The sequence below is a fragment of the Mirounga angustirostris genome, unplaced genomic scaffold, assembly GCF_029215605.1.
Source record: "Mirounga angustirostris isolate CCGP_5_RB_7025 unplaced genomic scaffold, mMirAng1.0.hap1 SCAF_1, whole genome shotgun sequence".
Taxonomy (NCBI): Eukaryota; Metazoa; Chordata; class Mammalia; order Carnivora; family Phocidae; genus Mirounga; species Mirounga angustirostris.
The window spans coordinates 28280524-28307163 of NW_026991709.1; the positions used below are offsets into that span (position 1 = coordinate 28280524).

Genomic DNA, 26640 nt, shown 5'->3' on the forward strand with positions numbered 1-26640 from the left:
TGGAAGATCAATATTCTGTTTCACTTTGCACGTGAAAAGAACAGTGAGTCTTTATTTTCTTTCTAGTGGCCATTTTTTAAATGAATTGCTCTCATTTTGAATATGAGAAGTCATTTTTAATGTCAGAAAATTTCAATCCTCTTTGCCCGCATACACGCACGCACACACACAATACATAAGTTCATGTAGATTCAGTAACTTCAGAGTCAGTTAAACTGCTTGGCTAATATGAAAATAGAGATTTATCTACTTTCAAATTTAATAGAGTAGAGGGGAAAATGATAACACAAATTAAACTGTAAAGTTCTTCAACATCAGTAAGTTTCACACAGCTGCAGGGATAACTTGACGAAAGGACATGTTCAGCCAGATGGCCTGTGCTGGCCTCCTTCCCATTCCTGCAAAAGATATGTTATTCACTCCCAGGGTAGCTCAGGGAAAGAGCTGATTATGGAATTAAAACAACCAATGTCCAATTAACCCCTGTTTTGGTCAATGTTTCCTACACACTTTGGATAATTGGCATACTCTAGTTCCGTCAAGGGAGGCAGCTGGTTTATTGGTTAGTTCAAGCTCCTGGGAATAAGAATTTGAAATTCTGTTATCAGCTCTGCTCCTACAAACTCTAAGTGTGACCTTGGACAACTTATTTACCTCTTTGTGTTATTAGATTTCCCCATTTGAAAATTGGAGATAACGTGTTGCTCTTAGACCATACATGAAGTGAAGGCACTGTAGGAAAAGTAAGGGAGAGTATTGATATTTGCAGGGCTCTTTAAGACTGTCAATAAAAGGTACAGTTTGTCTTATATAGTATTATTATAATATCATAAGGATGCTGTGATTGCACAGAACAGAGGCCCACACAACAGAGCTCACGTACAGGGGATTCACGAGAGACATGCAGTAAGCTCTTCAGGAACCCAATGATGAGTGTGTAGCACCTCCTTAAACTGGAAAACCATTCAACAACTCCTGACTGTCTCTTCTGTCTTCCTTTTGCTTTCCTCGTCTTTGCTTCTCTGTATGTGCCTACTTCATTCCTTTCTTTCAGCATACTGACTGCCCGGTATTGTCATCTGTGCAATGTGGCCTCATTAAAGCGACCCAAAATGAAGGTTTTCCATCTCATTGAATTTCAGATCCCAAGAGAAGAAATGAATTGATCCAGTTTAGTCAGGTTCCCAATGTTCCCACATTCCCCTGTGCTTAGTGGACTGGGAACAGATTCTTTAAGAAAAAGGTCTAGGGAAGAAAGAAATGATAGCTATCTTTTGTACCTAAAATTACTCATTGTTTTATGGAAACATGTCTTATAAAATATTACAAAATTAAAGAATTAATTAGCTAGGTTATTAAATTATTTTATAGATCCAAAGTATTTTTTTTTTTTTTTTTAGCTTTCCAGGATTTATAGAGAATATGTTAAAGCATTCAACAGATAATTTTGAGTGTCTCTAATCTAGCAGGCACAAGAATACAAACACAAAAGACAATCTCAATTCTCAAGGAGCTTTATATGCGGTGACTGGCAAATGAAGAAAAAAAATTTATTTATTTTTTTTTGCAAAAGTCTGGTGCTATGGCCATGACTAATAGAATAGTTAACATTAATCAAGTGCTTAAAAAATACCAGATGTTATACTAAGTGTTTTACATACATATTTCATTTAAGACAAGAGCTTTATGAACGTTGGGAACCTGACAGCATCTTTATGAGGTAGATACTGTCATTCCTATTTTACAGCTAAAGAACCTGAGCCCCAGGATGGATAGGTGACTGACCAGAGTCACCTGCTGATGAATGACAGAGTCAGGAATGCACAGACTGTTCTCTGAACCACTGTGCTTTGTGGCTTTTCTAATAAAAACAGGAGACTTAGGACAGCAGAGATAAGATTTTGGAGTAGAAAAAGGAACCCAAAGTTTTCAGTGATATAAATGTATTTGCCTTACCAAATGTTTCCAAATTCACTTTTGCTTTACTCTGTGGCAGTTTTACATACTAATAGGAAAGGCTAGAACCCAGAAGACCTGACTTAGGTTTGGATGAGCTACTTAGTGGCCTGTTTAACCAATCACTCAATTGCTGTTAGATTTAGTACCTTTGTTCGTTAAAATGTGAATGAGGATAATATATTATTAACCAACTCCTTAAGGAGAAATGAAGGAAATATATCTTGGTATTTCATTTGAGGAGGAGATACAGCTTAAAGCACTTGAGGAAAAGCAGGGCCTTTTTTTTTTTTTTTTTTAAAGATTTTATTTATTTATTTGAGAGAGAGGTTGAGAGGAGAGAGAGAGCACATGAGAGGGGGGAGGGTCAGAGGGAGAAGCAGACTCCCTGCCGAGCAGGGAGCCCGATGTGGGACTCGATCCCGGGACTCCAGGATCATGACCTGAGCCGAAGGCAGTCGCTTAACCAACTGAGCCACCCAGGGGCCCCAGGGCCTTTTTAATTTACAGTAAACAATGCAGGAGTCCACAGTCTGTGGCAGAAAAGCTCCCAGGAGCTTTTTAGACACTGCTTTGGCCAGCCAGGAATTTGTAAAGAATTGCATCTTTGGGGCAGCTGGGTAGCTCAGTTGAGTGTCTGCCTTCGGCTCAGGTCATGATCTCAGGGTCCTGGATTCTAGCCCCGCATCCATCAGGCTCCCAGGCTCAGCGGGGAGTCTGCTTCTCCTTCCCCCCTGCTCATGCTCTCTCTCTCTCTCCCTCTCTCAAATAAATAAATAAAATCTTAAAAAAAAAAAAAAATTGCATCTTTGTAGCACCCACCACAGACTAGAGCCCCAGAACATTTGTCTTCTTCTGTTTGTCCTTTGTTAGATTCCTGTCAGCAATGGAATTTAACTATCTTATCTAGAACTTAACAAGGTGATAGACTTAGTCAGTGGAATATGGCAGCTCTTTTCTCGTGTTTGAGGGATAATTGAAGGATTAGCCTTGTTTTCTGAGGCCTCTAAAGGACCAGCCATCAGACTAAAAGGAGACAGATGATAGCCCAGTGCAGGAAAGAATTTTTATGCTATTGCGCTTGTGCCAATGTGGAACGAATTCTCTGAATAATGGATCCCCTTTACTGAGTGCCTGCTTTGTGCCTGGGCACTGTGCTGAGCATTCTATGAACACTGGCACATTTGTCCCTCACAGAGGCTCTGTGACAGGTTTTTGTACATTTATAAATAAAACTTTCTTTTTTTTTTTTTTTTAAAGATTTTATTTATTCATTCATGAGAGACAGAGAGAGAGAGAGGCAGAGGGAGAAGCAGGCTCCCAAGGAGCAGAGAGCCCGATGCGGGACTCGATCCCAGGACCCTGGGATCATGACCTGAGCCGAAGGCAGACGCTTAACGACTGAGCCACCCAGGCGCCCCTATAAATAAAACTTTCAAGAGTAGTTAACTTACTCAAGGTCAAACAGTTTACTCATTGGTAAGAACAGTTTGGTAAGTGGAAGAGCTAGAAATTGAACCCAGAGCTGTGCGATTCCAAAAGATACCACCTTGGAAGACAGTCCATGGTCACTGGAGGTCTTTGGAAAAAAAACTAGACAACCAGAGTTAGCAAATAGGTTAGAAAGGGGTTTAAGCATTCTATGGGATGATTGGTTAGGCAGATGACCTTTCACTTCTCTTTTAACCTTTAAATTCTAATCCTGTTGTGTATGTAGAATCAATTTGCAAGACAGACTGTTAGGAAAATGATAGCTGGTGGTAGAGTCATTATAGGAAAATAGGTTTCTGAAAATTAGCCCCACTGCCAATTTATACAAGTTCTATAAATTTGTTTTCCCACTATTATGCAGACTATGATGTTGGTCATTTTAGCTCTAAAAAGAAGTCATTAGTCCAAGTGAAAATAAAGTGCCGGGGGGCGGGGGGGAACACATTTTATAATGAATGACAAGGAAATTTGATTAGAAAGTTCAATTATCTTTAAGACAAATGACTAAATAGCTTTTGGAATACAGTAAGATACGTTTCGTTTTAAATATATATTAAAGAGTGGTTTACCGTTCATTTTAGGAAACGTGGGTTTTCAAAATCTTACCCTTCTACATCAAAGTTAGATACTTTTTGGACCCACGTGACTTCTTAGCCTCCTCGGACCTGAGAAACATTATTTAGTTTTAACACCATGCCAGGAAGCAAGAAGAGACCTGAAGTTTACCCCTTCGGCATGGGTCAGAGGAGTGAATGTCCTGATTTTATATCACTACCAACAGCACCAGGCAGATAGGGTGAAAAATAGAAAAGGCACAGCAGCAACACGTTGATTCTCCCTGCATCAGTATTCAAGACCTGCTTGGATAATGTTTGTTTTTATTGAACTGGTTTTTAGTTTTTCAGGTTTAGGTCTTCAAAAAGTAATTTGATTACTTTTACATACTCTAATTGAATCACTTTGGTAGGATCTTGTTTTTATTGAGCCAGACACAGTGAAAGCTCACACTTAAAGCTCTAAAGGTTCAAATGAAAAAGATTATCCTAAGAATAGCTTTGACCAATTTGATTTAATCTTTATCACATAATTTAAAGGGTTCAAGTTCCTTACTATATGATGATTATCTACTTCAGTGATTGATTTTTAAAATGGGGATAGAGAAACAGTTTCTCAATTGTGGTTGATACAGTATAAGGTTAATTCATAAAGCCTTTCTTTCCCCATTTTATCATAACTATTTTTTAGGATTTGATTTGTCTGGTTTTGGGGAATAAATCAATGTATTAACTTCACTTCTTAACATATCATCATATGAAAATTTAACAAAGTAATATTTTAATGTTAAATAGGTTTTATTCAATTTTCTATAGAGTGTGTAGTTTGAGAGGGGAAAAGTGATAAAAAGCTTTATGATACCAGTATTCTGAAACATTTTCCCATTCTAGATAAAGTCCGTGGGTATATTAGATCTTATAAACCTTAACTGGGGAGACACTAATTAAAGGAAATTCAATGACTATGATCAGTTTTTTTAATAGAAACAGATGTTGAAAATAAAGATCTTCTTATGAAAACTAAAATCTTATATATATATATATTTCTAAAATGTTTAAATGTTGTATTTTTCTAACAGAATACTAGTCACACTGTCTTCTAAACACAGAACTTCCTGCATAGGACAAAATACTTTGTTACTCTTTAATTTTGTGATTTTTTTTTTGTAACGTTCAGAGTGAAGAAAAAAAAGGGTATCTTGAATTCAAAACCAAACATTATAAATAGCATCATATCATCTTGAATCTTTTTTTTTTTTTAAGATTTTATTTATTTCTTTGTCAGAGAGAGAGTGCGAGCACAAGCGGGGAGGGGGTGGGGGGCGGCAGGCAGAGGGAGAAGCAAGCTACCCGCTGAGCAGGGAGCCCGATGCGGGACTCGATCCCAGGACCCTGGGATCATGACCTGAGCCGAAGGCAGACTTTTAACCCACTGAGCCACCCAGGCACCCATATCATCTTAAATCTTAAAGTACCTTAGAATTATGACAGTCTACCCCTCATTTTACAGTCTCAGGCTCTGAGAGTTTGACCTGTTGCATGTTCTGCTGGGACCCCTACCTCTGCCAGGTGCTGGGATGTAAGGATGACAAAGATGTAATCCTTGCCTATAAGTTGTTTACCCTCTAGCTGAGGACCAGACATAAACGAACCAAAATACAATTTTGCAATGAGATGATTGAAAGGTCTACTGAGTGCTGTGGAGTCCCAGAAATGAAAAACTATCCTCAGCCTGTGGAGTTCAGGGAAGGCTGTATAAGGAAGGGGTAAGTCCTCCGCTGAAGTTTACAGAATAAAAGAGATGTCTTATTCCTTTAGCTTGATTGTAGGCAAATGGGGCTTATTTTATGTTTTAAAAATGCATTACCTGGTGCATTTTTATGTCTGATCTATTTTATGAAATGAGGATGATTGTAGGGACTGTGTGGGCGAATGGGGGAAAGGGCACTGAGCAGAAGGTTCTTTACGTTCTATACATTATTTCTCCCACTGTTCTGTCTTATTCATGTGTAATGACAAGAATTTAAATATAAAACCAATTATTTTTATAAATGCTATAATTGAAAGCACGAAAAGGACCAAAACAACAAAGCAGAATATAAATAGTAGGAAATATTGATGTAAGGATTTCAGTCAGAAGCCCTGACTTCTATTACTGCTGTCCTCGTTTCTTCTCCAGCTCAAGAGGAGCCTCTTCTAAAGCCTCCTTCCCACCCTGCCCCCCACCTAGGTCTGTATTCATTCTGAGTGTCAGGTGCCCCAGCAAGGGCCACAAGCAGGCTGTCCCTGAACGGACTGAACAAACCCAAGACCTGGATAGCAGCAGAGCTGGGGCTCATATTGGTAGTGACTGCCAAAGTCACTGAGATGGTGACTGCAGACATTTGCTTGCATGCCCAGATGAGCAAAAGACAGGTCAGGGGAAAGTACGGATGGCAGTTTCTTCAAAAAAATGAAACCATTTAAATAAATAGCCTTTTGACGGATGGTAGGCCAGTAGCTTCATCTTCCTAGTTGAAGAACATATTTTAATGTTACCCTTCAATATTTAAAGACAGAAGTTCTCCAGGTACATTGTGCATACTCTCGTTTTTTGTTTATTAAACCCCCGGGGTGGGACCCTGTCAGGTTATTGATGGCTTCTTTTTACAGATGCCGTCATTATGTCTGTCTGCCCAGGGATTCTGTCAGTAGTGGTGTTTCTCTTCCTCAGGCTGACTAAAACCTTCAATCTGGAAAGCTTTGTATTCTGGGCCAGTACAGGCAAGAATGATATTGTGATGTTTATTTACCATTTCTGGAAAATCAAGTCAGAGTTCATGGACCTTTCATGGCAAAGCAGCACTTTCATCCAGGCAGCACATAAAGAAGAATGTTAATTGATTAACTGGTTAATTAATTGATAAATGATTCCTCCAAATAGACTTTAATCATGTATTTTATAAGGAACTCTTTTGTTTTAAAAGAAAATAAATGTCAGTCGATTTTTGTGATCAAATTTTGATGTACAAATTAGTATCCATTACTGGTAATTTTACTATACCCACATTCTTTTTCTGCCTAGTACAGGAAGTTCCACTTTTTGTGGTATTTAATTTGATACATTTTTTTTTTCTTTTTACTTTGTTACTGAGAAACTCCAGTCTTTTTTTTTTTTTTTAAGATTTTATTTATTTATTTGACAGAGAGATAGAGAGCACAAGTAGGCAGAGGCAGGCAGAGGGACAGGGAGAAGCAGGCTCCCTGCTAAGCAGGGAGCCTGACATGGGGCTCGATCCCAGGACCCTGGGATCATAACCTGAGCAGAAGGCAGCCACTTAACCAACTGAGCCACCCAGGCGCCCCTGAGAGAAACCCCAGTCTTTCTAGGATAGTACAATTCTGGTATTTTCATTTAAACCTATTTAAATACCAAAAATAATTTTGCAAAATGAAAATCTGATAATTGAGAACATTTACATGTACGTATATCCTAAGTTGCAAATTATATAAAGCTATAGCAGGTGATACGTGATATAACAAGGAAAACTTTGATATTTTAAATTTACCCCAACAGCATTATGTATCCTTAAAAATGATGATTTCTTGATCAGAACACTTTTAGAAAGAACATTCATCACATAACCCTTGGTTCATAAATGTAATGTAAGGTAAATTCAATACTTTGTTTGAACAGCTAAAACAAAAGGCATGGTTTTGTTAGATAATTGCACTGTTCAATAATATATTCCATTAAGAATCACTTTTATTGCTGTTGTCAGTAACAAAACTTTCTTATAAGTATAATTTGGAAGTTATGGAAGACTGTGGATACGTTCTAAAATTTTCCTGGTTGAACCAATTTTTAGCAGTTAAATCTGTGTATTTAGGAAGAAGTGGCCCAAGATATTAAGGAATATACAATTAATTTCCATTTCAGCTGGTACAAAGACATGGAGGGTTGGGGGACCTGCAAGCTAAATTAATTTCAAATTGTCACATAGTAAAGATCAGTAATAACAAACAAATTAATATGGAAGCATCCATATGCACATACACACATTAAAAACTTACAACTCTGAAATACACATACACAAGTTTCTTCTCGTATTCTGTGATCAATGCAACATTTTAAGCAGAATATGCTTTATAACAAAAAGTTCATGAAGATCTTGTCTTCAAAGATGGGGAACATTTTTAAAACAGAGTGTACCCTGTGAGTAAATGCAGAGTATCTGGTAAGGGTACTTAAACCCCCAGGAGCTTTGATCAAATACCAGCTGTTGTATCAGTTCTGTTTGGTAATCTTTCTTACAGATCTGTGACCTTGACCTTGTGCTTGCATCTGTATGTCAAATCTGTTCTCGGGTTGGGGAGACCGTAGTTGAGTTTAATAGGATTTATGCTCCAATCTCAAAGGATGAGGCATATACATACACATGTACATATATATACATATACATGTACACACATATACATGTATATATTATTTATATACATATACATACACACACTGTAAACCCTCAATTCCAGGAGAAGAAAGCAGCATTTTCCATTATACTTTATATTTTGGTAGGGATTGGAAAATACTATGCTTTTGAAAACTGATAGAAAGCAAGCACCGGTACTTTGAAGAGCTATTGAAAAAGGTTAAGAGAACCTCTACCTTCTGTTTATTTTATATTTAAACCCTTTTTTCCCACATTTATGTGCTACCAAAATAATCTGTTAATGAATGTTTTGTGTTTCTTCAGAGAAACTGTAGTTTCTTCAAGAACAGTAGGAGGCAGTGAACGGACATTAATATTAATGCTAAATAAACGTCGTATGTATTCTTTATCATATAATGATTCTCTTCTAGATTTTTAAAAGCTGTAGTTAGAATTCATTTTAGCTAACAATATTCTAGTATTCTGTGTTTTCAAGCTAATGCAACACAGCATCCAGGAAAGCATTACATTTTTGGAATAGAAATTGTTGGGCAATTGAGCTCTTACTCTAGCTAGCTTCTTTCATTCTGTGAGCCTTTTTTAACTTAAAAATCTCCAACTTTTTCATCTTAATTTTTATTTAAAATTAATTTTTTTATAAACTGTAGAGGCAGAGTAAAATGGATAGTGGATTTTATTGAATCTGAGTCATATACATAAGCCTTCTGAGTATATATCAGCCTTCAGAACAAAGAAGCCCTTTTTTATTTTGCTATATCAGTTATAGGGGATATTTGTTTCTGTTGCCAGGACAAATAATTGTCCTCTCTCTCATATGCATTTATCTATGTTATCAAGGATCCTAAATCTCTACTGTTGCACTTTATTTAGTATGTAGTCATTGTGAGTTAAGCGCAAGCTCCAGTTTGAATATTAGCTCATATTTAGCTTTAAATAAACATCTGTTTGAAATTCCGTGACACCCCCCCCTTAAAGAAAGCAGTGAAGATAAATAATGTGGGGGGTATTGGACGGGCAGGGTGTATGGCTGTTTCAAAATCACTTCCTTCCCTCAGAATTCGCTAAAAAGACTATAACGCACATTGGTCAGGACTGTTTCCACAACTTGATGAGAGCATTGTCATCTTTCTGATTAAAATGCTTATTATCATTTTATCAACTACAATTTGATAAATTACTTGGAATCACAGAAATAAAATTTTAGAGTTGAAGAGGTCTTCAGATACATGTCCTTCTACTGAACACGTGAGTAAGTCAAACACTGGTGTGTCCTAGTGAGTCGCTTTTAATAGGGTATGTGAGTCACACTGTTTTAGTCCTATGGAAGGGGCTGACAGCAAGTTAAAGCTGATGGACCCAGGGCGCCTGGGTGGCTCAGTCGTTAAGCATCTGCCTTCGGCTCAGGTCATGATCCCAGGGTCCTGGGATCGAGCCCCGCATCGGGCTCCCTGCTCTGCGGGAAGCCCGCTTCTCCCTCTCCCACTCCCACTGCCCCTGCTTCTGTTCCTGCTCTCGCTATGTCTCTCTCTGTCAAATAAATAAATAAAATATTAAAAAAAGGCTGATGGACCTGAAGTTAGGAGCAAATTTGGCCTTGGGCAGAAAGTCCCTTGGGCTGCAACAGAGAGCATCTGGGCAACCGTTTTACTCACTACAGTGTCAGGGGCTTCTGTTACCAATCTTAGAAGACTATTTACATCTCAAGTGAGAACCCCTGGGAGAGGGCAAAAAGCTCTTATGTTCTAGTTTAATGTTGAGGCCCCCAGTTGAGCAAAACATTTTTAGATAAGTTTATTTTCCTGGCACCCATCAAATTGTACAACCACACATCCATCTTTTGATAACGATAATACTGCAAAGAAAAGTACTATCTTGGAATTCAAATTATATCAAAGGACATTAACGAATATTCCTTTTTTTCAATAAGAAATATATTCTAAGAAATGAAATTTCAGGCTTCCTCTTTTACCATGCCCTTGTTATTCCCCTTGAAATGGCAGCAATTGAATGTTTCTTTTATTTTTTGTTCTTAATTTTTTTTCAAAAACTGACCTTTTCCCATTTCTGTCACTGATTTATTATGCTTCTGTTGTAGCGGTGGTCAGTCTGTTAGATTTAGTTTTAATAAAACAATAGTTACAATAATTAAGAGAGTAACAAATGATATTTACAGTTTTTTAGACAAAATAGCTCAGTTTTTCAAATGTTTACAAATACTTAGAATTCTTTTGTTTTTCCAGTTTGAGAAATAATTGACATACATTACTATAAGTTTAAAGTGTACAACATAGTAGCTTGATTTATGTATATTGTGAAATGATTACCACAATAGATTTCGCTAACTCCCATCTTCTCATATAAATACAATTTAAAAAAAAAAAAAAAAGAAGGAAAAAAAATTCTTCTCATGATGAAAACTCTTAGGATTTACTCTCTTAACTTTCCTAGATAGCATACAGCAGTGTTGGCTGTAGTCATCATGCTGCATGTTACATCCCTAGGACTTATTTATTGTATAGCTGGAAGTTTGTACCTTTAAACCACCTTCCTCCAGTTTATTCTTCTTTCCTAGCTTTTTTTTTTTTTTTTTTTTTTGGTTATTCAGTGTCTTTTATGGTTCCATATAAATTTAAAATTTATATACTTCTATAAAAAAAAAGCCATTGGAATCTTGATAGGGATTGCATTGAATCTATAGATGGCTTTTGGTAGAATTGATATTTTAACAGTATTAATTGTTCCAATCCATGAACACAGGATACCTTTTCATTTATTTGTCTTCTTTTCTCTCTATCAGTGTAGTTTTCAGAGTAGAGATGATTCACTTCCTTAAATTTATTTCTAAGTATTTTGTTTTTGATGCTATTGTAAACAGGATCAATTTCTTTTTTAGAAAATTTGTTGCTAGTGCATAGAAATGCTACTGATTTTTGTATGTTAATTTTGTATCTTGCAGCCATACTGAATTTATTGATTACATCTAACAGTTTTTTGGTTGGTTGAGTCTTTAGAATTTTCTATATATAAAATCATTTCATCTGCATATAGGGACAATTTTTGCTTCTTCCTTTCTAATTCTGATACCTTTTATTTCTTTTTCTTGCCTGATTGCTCTAGTTATGACTTCTAGTACCATGTTTAATAGGAGTGGCAAGATTGGACACCATTGTCTTGTCCCTGATCTAAGAGCAAAAACTTTGAACTTTTCACCATTGAATGTAATGTTAGCTGTGGGCTTGTCATATATGGCCTTTATTATGTTGCCAAATTTGTTAAGAGTTTTTGCCAAATTTGTTAAGAGTTTTTGTCACAAATAAATGCTGAATTTTGTCAAATGCTTTTCTGTATCTAGTGAGATATGATCATCATTCTTTCATTCCCTTAATGTGATGGATTACATTGATTGATTTGCTGGTGTTGAATTGTATCTGTGCATCTCAGGGATTAGTCCCATTTGATCATGGTAAATGTTTCTTTTAATATGCTACTAAATTTGGTTTACCACTATTTTATTGAGAATTTTTGTCTCTGTATTCATCAAGGATATTGACTGGTAGTTTTTTGGGTTTTGTTTTGTTTTGTTTTCTAGTAGTGTCCTTTTTCTGGTTTTGGTATCCAGATAATGCTGGCCTCATAAAATGGGTTTGGGAGTGTTCCCTCCTCTTTGATTTTTTTGGAAGGGTTTGAAAAGGATTGGTGTTAATTCTTCTTCAAAGTTCAGTGAAATTCACCAGTGAAGCCATCTGGCCCTGGGGTTTTCTTCATTGAGAGATTTTTGAGTACCAATTCAAACTCCTTACTAGTAATTGTCTATTCAGATTTTCCGGTTTTTTCCTGATTCAGTCTTTGAAAGTTGTATGTTTCTAGAAAATTTTCCATTTCTTACAGGTTGTCTAGTTTGTGGAGTATAGTTGTTCATAATAATCTCTTATCCTTTTCATTTATATGGTATTAGTAATGGTAATGTCTCCTTTTTTATTTATAATTTTTGTTGATTGGGTAAAAAATAATTTTTAATTTATAATAGGGCGTTCACTATAGTCTTCACTTCTTAAGGAAGCCCTAGGACCCTTAATCTGAAATGTTACTTTTTCTTTCCTGTTCTGTGAAATTTAATGTTGAGTTTCATGTATTGTAACTTTTCATTGGCCCTTGTTTGGAAAGCTTAATCTCATACATTTGGATAAAATGGTGTTACGTCCTCTTGATAAATTTTTCTTGGATTTTTGTTTCCTTTTCAACTTTAAAACTTTCTTTCAGAGTCTCACCTTAGAGAACACCAAGAGTTTTCTAAATTATTTACCTCGATTTGTATTGCTTTAATAAAAGTTTCAGTAATTAGGACTTCAGAATCTTCCTAGTACTTAGATATTTTTCTTTTAATCCTTAATGAAACATCTTAATATTTTTCTTAGCCTTTTGTGTAAAAAGCATCCCTAAAATAATCTACAGTGGAAATTAGGTAATACTGTCCAATAGGAGTTATTCTTGAATGTCACAATTAAGTAGACTTTCAGTTACTTTTGCATTCTGAGGAAGCAGAGCCAAAAATTAAAATGCTCATGAGAGTGGTATCGGAGAAATACCTTTAAATTCAATACTCAAGCAGGTATTACTTGATAATGGAGAAGAAAGTAGAAGGGATTTCATGGAAACAATTGGAAGTCATGAGGTATTTACTAGACATAATTTAAATACCATACAAAGTGACTTCATAGATGTTTAATCACTGAAATGTGTTTCTAATGGAGGATTTGATCTTAAGTAAGATACTGAATCCTTTCCTTAAAAACAGCTGGAGGAAGACCTTTCTCATTGTTTACTTATTGTCAACCAAAAGTAGTCCCACATACAAGAATTCTATTAGATTCATCCTTCATTTATCCAAGTACAATTTTATTTTGCCATTTCAAAAATTGTTTAAAAATTCAGCAGATTTTCCCTTTGCTTAATAAGCCATTTCCAAATAGAAAGTGCAAAACACATTGCAATGAAAATAGTTTACTTCAAAGAATCAGTATAACATCCATTTGGGAACTGTTAACGTGCAAATTATTTACAACTATCTTATTGACTAAAGTTCTAAAAAAAAAAACTTAGACTTCAACATAATTTCATATTTTTCAGGTACTTAAAAAAAATGTAGCTTTAAAAAAAATACACTCTGAATTCACACATTTTACTAAATATTTAACTAAACTAGCCTATGTGTTGAAACTTGGATCCTTCCCCAATCTATGCATATGGTCAAGATTCCATGGAATCCTTCAATGGTTTAGTTTGATTTTATTGTTTTTTTAGATCTAACAATAATTTTTTTACTGTATGCTAGCTAGAGCAGTAAAATGTCAATTTTATAAAATTTAAAAGATTTTCATGCTTATAAACAATTTTAAATCAATAAAAAGATTCAGTTTATAATTTTAACATTATAACAGTTGTACACGAATTTTATTAAATTGTCATGAAATGCATTAACCCTTGTATACTGTCAGGCAGGGTTCTTTGGACCTGGTGTTAGTTTTTGAAACCTTTTTCTTTTTTTTTTTTTTAATATTTCTAACTAGTAGGAAGGATTATGTTACATGACTTTTATTCGTTTTAAAAGTTTTAATCACATGTGTTTTTAATAGGAAAAGAACAGGTATCTTGCTATTACTGTATGTGCCCAATGGAACCTTTTGTAAATCAAAAAGACATTATGGAACCTTAGTGATCTTAATTTTCCTATATCATTAAGTATTTTGCCATTTTCTGATCTTGATAATTAATTCATTATTTATTTCCAACTGTGCCAAATACTAAAAAGAATAAGCAAAGAGAAAATAATGGAAGTGCCTAGAAGGGTGATGCAGTAGTGAAATAAGTCATCATTGTATAATCTTCAATTTCCTTATTGCATAGCCCATTAATTCTATATCATCTTTCATGAAGGTTTAAAAAGTCTGGAGACACTGTCTTTGTAGTCTTCCTAGTCTGTTTTAAGTTTTTAGTAAACGCAATAGAGAATTCGGTATTTCTCATTTTCCATCTGCAACATCAAAGAAAAGAAAGTTGGCATAGGAAGATGCTTCAATTAGATGAATCAGAGGATGACTGCAAGAGAATGATGGTAGTACTCTAGACATGAATGATGATGGTGACATTGACTTTATAAAGCAACATCTCTGACTGTTGTCTTCAGATGATAACATCCTAAACTAATTTTTTCAAACTCAGGAATCAATGAGTGAACAATATAGTTCAACATTATAGTTCTTTTATTTTTTTCCAGGTTTATTGAGGTGTAAATGACAAGTAACATTGTGAGTTTAAGGTCTACAGTGTGATGATTTGATAATGCACATATATAGGAAAATGATTACTATAATAAAGTTAGTTAATACACTCATCACCTCACATTGTTCCCATAACAATATAGTTCTAAAGACAAAAAGGAAATACAGTATTTCTTTCATCTAGTCAGTTGCTCAATAAGAAGGGCTTCATCACTCACTATTTTGTGACAAGAAGCTCAGCCCTCCTGTTTTGCTCAAAGGAAATATGACAGTATTCTTTCTTTTATGATGTTGGCACATCCAAATTTATTTGGAATGGTTCATAAGGGCAAATATTGAAGGCTGGTGTGTAATAAAAGAGATTGGAAGAAAACAGACATGGATATGAAATAATCCATTGGATTGATCATTATAATTGGTGTTAGTAAATCTAAAAATAAAAAATATATATTTTGCAATTATGGAACAAGGAAGATTTTCTTCCTCTCTTCAGCATAATTATGAGCTGTCAGAGTTTTCCAAAGTCACACATTTTGAATTATACAAGTACAAAAAGAAGACCCAGAGGTGATGATAAAGCTTACCTCTTAGACATGTACCAGTCTGGAATTGGTACTTAAAGGATGTTTCCAGGTTCTTGCATGACAGTTGATTGAGCTGTCAGTTGCCCATTATCTTTCAAAACCAGGAAGATAAGGAATTAAGAATGGGCTTGATGTAAATTGTGTAAATTCTTAACTTAAAATTCTGATGTTGTTTTATGTTACCCCTTCATTCTTCCTTTGTTAATTATTCATAAATTGACTTAAATATTAAAATGTTTGTTGGACCCAGATGGTAATGGTGATGCCTGTTTTTCTTGGTATACTGAGAGTTAAAACAAATCCATTAAAATTACAGAGCTGATTTTGATTTAGAATGATAAATCTAAAATCAAGATTAAATCACCTCTTGATATATTATTAAAGGTTACACTAAACTTTTTGTTAAAATCAGTTTTTCTAAAAATTTTATGGAACCACCTTATAAAAATGACAACTGAGTTGAAACAAATATTGTTCAATCAGGTTTTATTTTTTTTTCCTTCATATATATGTATTTTTAGGGTTCGTTAAATCTTTCTTGGCTTTGCCTGTCGTATCTACCAACCTAATGTTTAAAGATAGGATATTAATATAACCTATTTTAGTTTCTGAACTAAAATTTTTCTTATAAAATCTCATGAGAGTGGGGCACCTGGGTGGCTCAGTCGTTAGGCGTCTGCCCTCGGCTCGGGTCATGGTCCCAGGGTCCTGGGATCGAGCCCCACATTGGGCTCCCTGCTTCGGCGGGAAGCCTGCTTCTCTCTCTCCCACTCCCCCTGCTTGTGTTCCCTCTCTCGCTGTGTCTCTCTCTGTCAAATAAATAAATAAATAAATCTTTAAAAAAAAAAAAAATCTCATGAGAGTTACAAAACTTGTTTCATTTGTTCATTTGTAATTTTTTTTCTACCTTTTTTTTTCCTGCCCCCTCCTTACTTTTACTCTCTTTGTTTTCTTTTACCCCCCGTAAACCAAATGTTGTGGATAATTTTGTTCCCTTTGCAAAATCACTTAGCAAGTGTATGCCATATAAGTAAAGTCTCTTCCTTATTGCGTTTATGAGGAGCCCGTTGAGTATCTTTAAATAGACACAGGCTCTAATAAAATCATTGTCGAAGTTTTGAACGTGCAAGTAGATCCACTGATAAGGCATTAAATCACAGTATTTTGTAAAGTATTCCAGTTTTAAAATATACTGCTTGCCAATCTCTCAAGAGGCCTAATTCTTAATAGTACGTTGACATTTAGATATTTTTTTACCAAATATACTCAAGTAGTGTTAAGCATCTGGCAACATTCTTAAGTAATATGTAGATAAAATGAAAAAGGAAGCAAACTGTATGTCGGTGATTCAAAAATAATGTGGTTGTCTTTTTGCTGAAAGAAAATGAGTCAGGCTAATAATACTAACTCTAAATAATTTTAACTTTAAGAAGTCTAGACATTTTGGTGATGGTAATATTTTACATTATACCCTAATATCTGTAGTCTCAGTGAGCTGTACTGTATTCAATCACCTTGTCTCCTTTTGTTTTTTTTTCTAAATTTCTCAATTAAGTTCTGTTCTTTATTCTAGAAATGTGAAAGGCAAGGTTTGGGAAAGGTAGGAAGGGATTGTTAATGATTTCTCCTGCTTCAGTTATTTAAAGGAAAGAGAAGGAAGTTATCTGAAGAAATTTGGCTCACTCAGTTCCCTGAAGAGCTTTTACTAGTAGGATCTGAGTGACTTCAAGCCTTAAGTAGTCTCAGAATTCCTACTTTTTTCAGCATTTCATTTTCTGCTAGCACGATGGTAGGTATTGCCACTGAGTGCCTCCTGAAGCAGCATCTCAGGAAATACAGCCTTTGATTTACAGATTCATCTTATTTAAAAACAACAGGTTTCCTATGAAAAGAAGGTCTCTCCTCCCTGAGTCATAATGGTGCTGTTTATACAATTTTTTTCAAAAAAATTAATGAAAAATAACCACATGGACTTAGAATTTTCTGGAAGCAATTATTCATCTTCCTGTCAGGTCAATTCTAAATTTGTTTCCTGCCCACTTTTCTACAGGGTGATGTGATTGCCTGTTGTATACACATAGTTATATTTGTACATTTATGGTAACCACATTTTCTAAACCAAAAATTGGTACAAGTACCTTAACACATTTTTCTAAATTAATGATTTTTCTTTTAAAATCATAAAATTTTTTCAAGTCACATATAATAGTTTAATTTATTTATACTTTATACTGATAGCGAAGTCACACAAAAAGAAATAGCATGGGTGGGGAAAAGAGTATTTTCTATGAGGAACATCCTAGAAACTTAAAGTTACAGGTTTACCCATAACCTGTCTTCTTCATCTGTTAGGAATGGACCTCACATTAAAATTTCTACATAGAGCAAATGAGTGAAGATTTAAAAATGGATACATTAAACCTCTGATAGACTTGATCAGCATCTAGAGAATCACTGTCTTCTGTCATGGTAGAAATGAAGTTTTATACTTCAGTGTTTATGAATATGACTAAGACTGTCACACTTTGCATAGACCTACAAGATATTTGTCAGTCTTCCATTTCTTTGAAAACAGAAATCCTACAAATTACTTATGGAATGTGTGATATTTCAAGGATGCTATCAGAAGTGAATCTGCTCTGTAGTACTCAACCCTACACACAGCTCATCAGATGAGTCCATGTTATATGCATCTCTTTTTTTTTCCTGCACATCTGTTTTTGTTCCTTCATAAGCTTCCATTAATATAAGAAAGCTAATTCTAGCTCCCTTATAGAGCTACATCATTATAAAAGAGACTTAGCATTCATATTACTCTGCGTAAAGTGCTCATGAAAATTCAGAAACTTGGTGTGCTTTGGAAGACAGTTACATAACGCCAAAGTATTTTCTCTAATTGATTTGCAATATGGATTAATTTATAGGATTTCCAGTAGCAATTTCCAGTTTAATAGGAATGGCAAAATATGTTACTAAAGAAGTATCTATAATGCATATATATGTATGTACATTATGTTTTACATATGTGTATATATATATATACACATACACCTACATAGAAACAGAAATACTAGATTCTTTAGCTTATTGGTATCATAGCATAATACTAGTTCTGTCCCTTCTTAACTTTTTATTTTTTTTATTTTTTTAGAACACTGCTATTTGCATTTAATTGGAAACAAAAGATGAAGAAGGAGAAGCAGTATATTCGCTAAGGAGTCTATCTGCTTGCTGCTGCAGACCTATGTATTAAGGAATTCTTTTGCTTCTTCTTGTGTAGGAGTTGATCAGCTCTGTGGTCATACTACTTTGGAATTTGCCTGTCTTTCATCTTGTCATTGCCAGAGAAATCCTGGTTGGAATGTAACAGGACATCTCCATCTGATTACTATGGAAGGTGATAAACTGACACTCACTTATTAAAGTTACATCTCACTCACCCACAGAAAACCATTCTTTAACGTGAATAGAAACCAAGCCCTTGTGAACACTTCTATTGAACATGACTCATGGAGAAGAGCTTGGCTCTGATGTGCACCAGGATTCTATTGTTTTAACTTACCTAGAAGGATTACTAATGCATCAGGCAGCAGAGGGATCAGGTACTGCCATTGACAAAAAGTCTGCTGGGCATAATGAAGAAGATCAGAACTTTAACATTTCTGGAAATGCATTTCCCACCTGTCAAAGTAATGGTCCAGTTCTCAATACACATTCATATCAGGGATCTGGCATGCTGCATCTCAAAAAAGCCCGACTCTTGCAGTCTTCTGAAGACTGGAATGCCGCGAAGCGGAAGAGGCTGTCTGATTCCATCGTAAATTTAAATGTGAAGAAGGAAGCTTTGCTAGCTGGCATGGTTGACAATGTGCCTAAAGGCAAACAAGACAGCACATTGCTGGCCTCTTTGCTTCAGTCATTCAGCTCTAGGCTGCAGACCGTTGCTCTGTCGCAGCAAATTAGGCAGAGCCTCAAGGAGCAAGGATACACACTCAGTCATGATTCTTTAAAAGTGGAGAAAGATTTAAGGTGCTACGGCGTTGCATCAAGTCACTTAAAAACGCTGTTGAAGAAAAGCAAAGCTCAAGATCAAAAGCCTGATACCAGTCTTCCTGACCTAACTAAAAACCTCATCAGAGACAGGTTCGTAGAGTCACCACATCATGTTGGACAAAGTGGAACAAAGGTCATGAGTGAACCCTTGTCGTGCGCTGCCAGATTACAGGCCGTTGCAAGCATGGTGGAAAAAAGGGCTAGTCCGGCCACTTCACCCAAACCTAGTGTCGCTTGTAGCCAGTTAGCATTACTCCTTTCAAGTGAAGCCCATTTGCAGCAGTATTCTCGAGAACATGCTTTAAAAACACAAAATGCAAATCAAGCAGCAAGCGAAAGACTTGCTGCCATGGCCAGATTACAAGAAAATGGCCAAAAGGATGTTGGCAGTTTCCAGCTCTCGAAAGGAATGTCAAGCCATCTCAATGGTCAAGCAAGAACACCGTCAAGCAAACTAATGGCAAGCAAAAATACCACCTTTCAGAATCCAATGGGTGTCGTTCCTTCTTCCCCCAAAAATGCAAGCTGTAAGAACTCACTAGAAAGAAACAGTATCAAACAAGCTGCTAATAATAGTTTGCTTTTACATCTTCTTAAAAGCCAGACCATACCAAAGCCAATGAATGGACATAATCATAGTGAGAGAGGAAGCATTTTTGAGGATAGTAGTACACCCACAACTATCGATGAGTACTCAGATAACAATCCTAGTTTTACAGATGATAGCAGTGGCGATGAAAGTTCTTATTCCAACTGTGTTCCCATAGACTTGTCTTGCAAACATCGAATCGAGAAACCAGAACCTGACCAGCCTGTTTCTCTCGATAATTTAACTCAGTCCTTGCTAAACACCTGGGATCCCAAAGTCCCCACCACTGTAGACATCAAAGAAGATCAGGATACCTCAAGGAATTCTAAGCTAAATTCACACCAGAAAGTAACACTTCTTCAATTGCTACTTGGCCATAAGAATGAAGAAAACGTAGAAAGAAACAGTCCTCAGGAAGTACACAGCGATGTGACCAAGTTCAGTACCCAGAATTACACGAGGACTTCTGTAATAGAAAGCCCCAGTACAAACAGGACTACCCCAGTGAGCACTCCTCCATTCCTTGGATCCACAAAAGCAGAGTCCCCCATCAATCTTTCCCAACACTCTGTGGTCATCAGATGGAAGTCCCCACCATATGCCTGTGGCTCTCAGGCTGAAAAGCCCGCAAATACTGCATCTAACCACTTGATGGACCTTACAAAGAGCAAGGAATCGCAAGGAGAGAAACCAGTCCAGAACGAAGGCGCCCAAAACCCTGCAACTTTCAGTGCCAGTAAACTGTTACAGAATTTAGCTCAGTGTGGAATGCAGTCATCCCCGTCAGGAGAAGAGCAGAGACCTAGCAAACAGCTGCTAAGTGTCAACACAGATAGACCTGTAGGCATGGTTGATAGATTAAATAGTCCTCTGCTCACAAATAAAGCAAACGCAGTGGAGGAAAACAAGGCATTTAGCAGTCAAGCAACGGGTCCCGAATCAGGACTTTCTGGTTCTGAAATAGAAAATCTGCTTGAAAGGCGCACTGTCCTCCAACTGCTCCTGGGAAACCCCAACAAAGGGAAGAGTGAAAAGAAAGAGAAGATTTCTTTAAGAGATGAAAGTACTCAGGAACATACAGATAGAGCTTTAAGTGAACAAATACTGATGGTAAAAATAAAATCTGAGCCTTGCGATGACTTACATATTCACAATTCGAATGTGCACTTGAGCCATGATGCCAAGGGTGCCCCATTCTTAGGTCTGGCACCTCCGGTGCAGAGAAGCGCAGCTGCCTTACCAGTGTCCGAGGACTTCAAATCGGAGCCCGTTTCACCTCAGGATTTTTCTTTCTCAAAGAATGGTCTGTTGAGTCGACTGCTCAGACAAAATCAAGAGACTTACCTGGTGGATGATCTGGACAACAGTCACAGAAACAGTGAACTGACAGTTCTAGAATCAAAGAACCTTTGCATGGTCCCTAAGAAAAGGAAGCTTTATACTGAGCCTTTAGAAAGCCCTTTTAAAAAGATGAAAAATAACATAGTTGATGCTGCAAACAGTCACAGTGCTCCGGAAGGACTGTATGGGTCCTTGCTTAACCAGCAAGAGCTGAAATTTAGCAAAAATGATCTTGAATTTAAATACCCTGCCAGTCATGCTTCAGCCAGCGAAAGTGAACATAGGAGTTGGGCCAGAGAGAGCAAAAGCTTCAATGTTCTGAAGCAGCTGCTTCTCTCAGAAAACTGTGTAAGAGATTTGTCCCAGCACAGGAGTAACTCCGTCGTCGAGAGTAAAAAGAAAGGACACAAAAATAATGTGACCAATAGCAAACCTGAATTCAGCATTTCTTCTCTAAATGGACTGATGTACAGTTCCACTCAGCCCAGCGGTTGCATGGAGAACAGGACATTTCCATACCCAGGAGTGGTAAAAGATCCCATGAGTCCTCCTTTTTCTGAGCACTTGGGCTGTGCAGGGTCTAGACCAGAATCTGGGCTTTTGAATGGGTGTTCCGTGACCAGTGAGAAAGGACCCATTAAGTGGGTTATCACAGATGCGGATAAGAATGAGTATGAAAAAGACTGTCCAAGGCTGACCAAAACTAACCCAATACTGTATTACATGCTTCAGAAAGGAGGCAATGCTGTTACCAGTCGAGAAACACAGGACAAGGACATTTGGAGGGAGCCCTCATCTGCTGAAAGTGTCTCACAGGTTACAATCAAAGAAGAGTTACTTCCTGCTGCAGAAACTAAAGCTTCTTTCTTTAATCTAAGAAGCCCTTATAATAGCCATATGGGAAGTAACGTCTCTCGCCCACACAGTGCAAATGGAGAAGTTTATGGACTTCTGGGAAACGTGCTAACAATAAAAAAGGAATCAGAATAAAATGTACCTGCCATACAGCTTTGGATCTTTTTAAAACTACTTAGTATGAACTTGAGATCTGTATAAATAAGAGCATGATTTGAGCAAAGCATGATAAAATTGAAACTTTTTTCACTTTGAAAAGTCTTGGTTACTGGTGATGTTTAAATATGCATACTACTTTTTGCTTTACGTTAGATGTCATGAGGAGACTACCGAACTAGCAATTGGTTGTTTAACACTCTGTATGCATCAGACAACAACTGTGAGTAGCCTATGAATGAAATTCTTTTATATAATCAGATAATAGGCATAAATGAAAATGTAAATCTCCATCCATAGTGGATTAACGCATTTTGCCTTTATTAGGGTACTTTATTTTGCTTTTCAGAAGTCAGCCTACATAACACATTTGTTTTTAAATCCAAATTGTTAAATAACTCTTTAAATGTTAATTATTGGATTAAAAAAAAAAACTAATTCACTTCTCATTATCTGATTCAAAAATAAATTAGAAAAAATATATGCTTACATTTTTCACTTTTGCTAAAAAACATATTTATTTTTAACTCTTGGAAGGGGTTTTGTGGTTCCCAACGTGTCTCCCCCACCCCAGTCCTTTTCAATATATATTTCTTTAAACCTTGTACTACTTAGTAAAAATTGATTACAATTGATGGAAGTTTGATAGATCCTTAAAAAAAGGCAGATTTCCATTTTTGTATTTTAGCTACTTTACTAAATATTCCTCCTTTTACAGAATTAGGAAAGTTAACCATTTACCTTCAGGTGGTTTCCTGAACAGTTGAATATTTAAGAAGTTGTTTTTAACAGAAGCAAAATGGCTTTTCTTTGGACAATTTTCACCATCTCTTGTAAAAGTTACTTCTCACCATTTCTGTGGTACCTGTGAGTCTTATGACCAGGGTTTCTTAAAAGCTGGACTCAGACCACCTGCATTAGAATCATCTGGAGCCCTTGTTTTAGAATGCAGATTCCTAGGCAGCATCTCAGATCTACAGATCAAGAATCTCTGCTAAGTGGACCTGAGAATCTTCCATCTGCATCTAAACACACTCCCTAGATGTTTCTTCTGCACGCTGAAGTTTGAGAACCATTGCTTATGACTTTTCTCAGAACACAGGATTGTAAAAAAAACTACTTGATGCCTATATTTTCCCCAGTACAGTTATACATCAACTCAAAATTTGCAATATTATAGTTCGTATATAACCGTTATGTCTTTGGAAAATCGGGTTCAGAATACTTTTTATGACAAAAAAAAAATTGGGTGGAGGGGACAACTTTCATATCTGGCTCAACATCTCAGGAAAATCTGTGATTATTTATGTGTTCTAATGAGTAACATCTACTTAATTAGCCTTAGGGATGGAATAACAGGGCCACTTACCAAACTCAGGTGATTCCAGGATGGTTTGGAAATTTCTCCTGAATACATCCTTAGTTTCCATTAAAATCATTGTCCTAAGAACATTGCTGACAAAGATGAAAACATTTATTTCAAACCCAAGAAAGGCACTAAACTCAGATTGACTAAACAGAAAAATACAAAGGGCACATATACATGACAGAGTTGTACACGGTCACTCCATTGGACCTATTATTTTAAAATTGTAATTAGAAGTAAACATTGATGTTATCTTGGAAGAACATATTATTGAGCCACATGAGGTTTTGATCTTGAAACAAGTCCATACGTTTAAGTTCAGCTTTCACAGTCCACAGTTCATTGACCAGATAATATTTTTCTTTTTAAAAGTGAGCCAGGTTTGCAACTGACCTATCAAAAAATTGTTATATAATCAACTATTAATTAGAAGGAAATCTATTTGAAGTTGTTCTACTTGAAGACGTTTCTAAGATTTTTATATTAAAAATGGGCGTTATTTCCTAATACGATCTAAAACCCTAAATGATTATTTTTTTCTCGAAATGATTTGTAAATAGTTACTGGATATATTATAAAACAATAGTCAGGAGTGAATATTATGCTATATCATGGAGAGATGAAGGTATACGCTTATTCTGAAGTAAAAATCCCACTGGCCAGTGAATATATTCTACTTCATCCCATGTTGATTCTGTGACAATCTTCTTGTCTACACTATATAAATAAGCTTTTAAGCAAGTCATTTTTTTCCCTGCCATTATGAAAGGTCTGGAGCCTTAGAGATATGCTAAAAAAATTGTTGGTATTCCCCTTTGGTCAGGGGAAAATGGGCTTTCACAAGGGAGTGAAATTTAGGTCAGGGAAAAGAACATCAAGGGCCGGCATCACTATATTTTTGTTTGTTTCTTCAGTTGGTTGGTTGTTTTTGTTGTTGTCATCGTTCACAATTAAAGGAATGAGGATATATAATACGTAGATAAACATGACCAGAAGAATGACGTTCTGATTTACTAGAGAATGTCCCCAATTTGATTTTAGGGTGATTTTAAAGAAAAACCAGTGAGAAAGGGCATACATCCATAAATTCACTTTGTTTATGCATATGTAGATATGAGGATGCACATATACACATTTTCAAGGACTATTTTAGATATCTAGACAATTTCTTCCTAAAGAAGTCATTTGTGAAAGGGTACTGCAGCTCTCATTGACATCAGTAAGGTAGCATTACCTGTTTATTCTCTGGTACATGTTACAGAAGAGTAAACTGGTGAGAGTATATATTTTATATATATATATATATATATATATATAATATGTATATATATATATATTGACTTGTTACATGAAGATGTTAAAATCAGTTTTTAAAGGTGATGTAAATAGTGATTTCCTTAATGAAAAATACATATTTTGTATTGTTCTAATGCAACAGAAAAGCCTTTTAATCTCTTTGGTTTCTGTATATTCCATGTATAAGTGTAAATATAATCAGACAGGTTTAAAAATTGTGCATGTATGTATACAGTTGCAAGTCTGGACAAATGTATAGAATAAACCTTTTATTTAAGTTGTGATTACCTGCTGCATGAAAAGTGCATGGGGGACCCTGTGCATCTGTGCATTTGGCAAAATGTCTTAACAAGTCAGATCAGATGTTCATCCCAACATGACAGTATTCCATTTCTGGATATGACTTCTGTGGTTTAAGCTTTGTGAAAGAATGTGCTTTGAATCCAAGGGTCTTAAAACTTTTTAAAATCAAGTCAACCACTTTTCAACATAACGAGTTCACACAACTACTTTCATGAATTTTTTAATCCCATTGGAAATGTACTATTATACCAGGCGTATCCCAGTATACTGGAATACAGGCACATTACCATTCATGATATGAATTCTGGGGTTTACACAACCAATTTTGATGCGATCTGCTTAGTAATATAATTTGTCGTTTTTATTAGAGATTTCATTTCTTCATGTGATGTCATGAAACTGTACATACTGCAGTGTGAATTTTTTTTTGTTTTTTAATCTTTTAGTGTTTACTTCCTGCAGTGAATTTGAATAAATGAGAAAAAAATGCATTGTCTTTGGTTTCAAATGACTGTTATTTTGGGGGCTTTCTCTGGTTTTTAGGTTTTCCATAAATATAAAACTCTCTGTTCATGAAAATAGCAAGTCTTCAAGGATGCTTTACCCTTCTCAGAAAAAAAAAGGAAAAAAAAGAACAACGAAGAAGAAGAAGGTGGCCCATGAGTTAATGTATCTAGAGGCAGGGCAATTGAAGCATAGCTCAAAGAGACAGTCAGCCTACCTCGCCTCGATTCTGTTATTTGGTGTGTAACTGAATGATCACTGTAGATTTTCAAAGTGGGAAAGAATTTGTACAGTGTTCAAAAATAAAGATTTGATAAACATTTGTTTTAAGATAAGATTTTATTAGGTTTTTTATCCAATTTTCAGTGAGTGTTATGTTCATTTTAAATTTAAAAAAGGTCAGGGCGCCTGGGTGGTTCAGTCTGTTAAGTGTCCAATTCTTGATTTTGGCTCAGGTCCTAATCCTCAGGGTCATGGGATCGAGCCCCGTGTGGGGCTCTGTGCTCAGCCGGGACTCTGCTCCAGATTCTCTTCCTCACCCTTTGCCCCTCCCCCTGCCCACTTGATATCTTTCTCTCTCTCTCTCAAAATACATAAATATTTAAATAAATAATAAATAAATAAAGGTCTTCAGTCATCTTCCAAAACTAAATGTATATAATGTGTGCACACACATCCATATGTAAATATATACTGTATGTATATAGGTAATGAGTAGATGACAATGATAAGCAAAATATATAGTAAGTAATGGAGACAAGTTTATTAAGGAAAAAACCAATTCTTGTGAACTGATGGCCTGGGAACTTTTATTTTGCATAAATCTTATTAATGATAATTTAGGAGGAAGCCATTTTCCCAAAATGAGTGTCTGTTTTCTGGCA

The 26640-nt window shown here is 35.9% G+C and overlaps 2 protein-coding genes across 5 annotated transcripts in view; both read left to right on the forward strand.

The window, feature by feature from the left end:
- Positions 1–25743, forward strand: part of NRIP1 (nuclear receptor interacting protein 1) — a 97684-nt gene extending 71941 nt beyond the window's left edge. For all 4 annotated transcript variants that reach the window (XM_045902656.3, XM_054504123.2, XM_064580104.1 and 1 more), the window contains one exon: positions 18445–25743. In XM_045902656.3, the coding sequence (XP_045758612.1) occupies positions 18796–22266 (3471 nt within the window). In that variant the 5' untranslated portion in view covers positions 18445–18795 and the 3' untranslated portion in view covers positions 22267–25743. The remainder of the gene's footprint in view (positions 1–18444) is intronic.
- The window catches only part of SAMSN1 (SAM domain, SH3 domain and nuclear localization signals 1), a 419971-nt gene that overhangs the window by 23577 nt on the left and 369754 nt on the right, over positions 1–26640 (forward strand). The gene's annotated exons all lie outside the window — the stretch shown is intronic.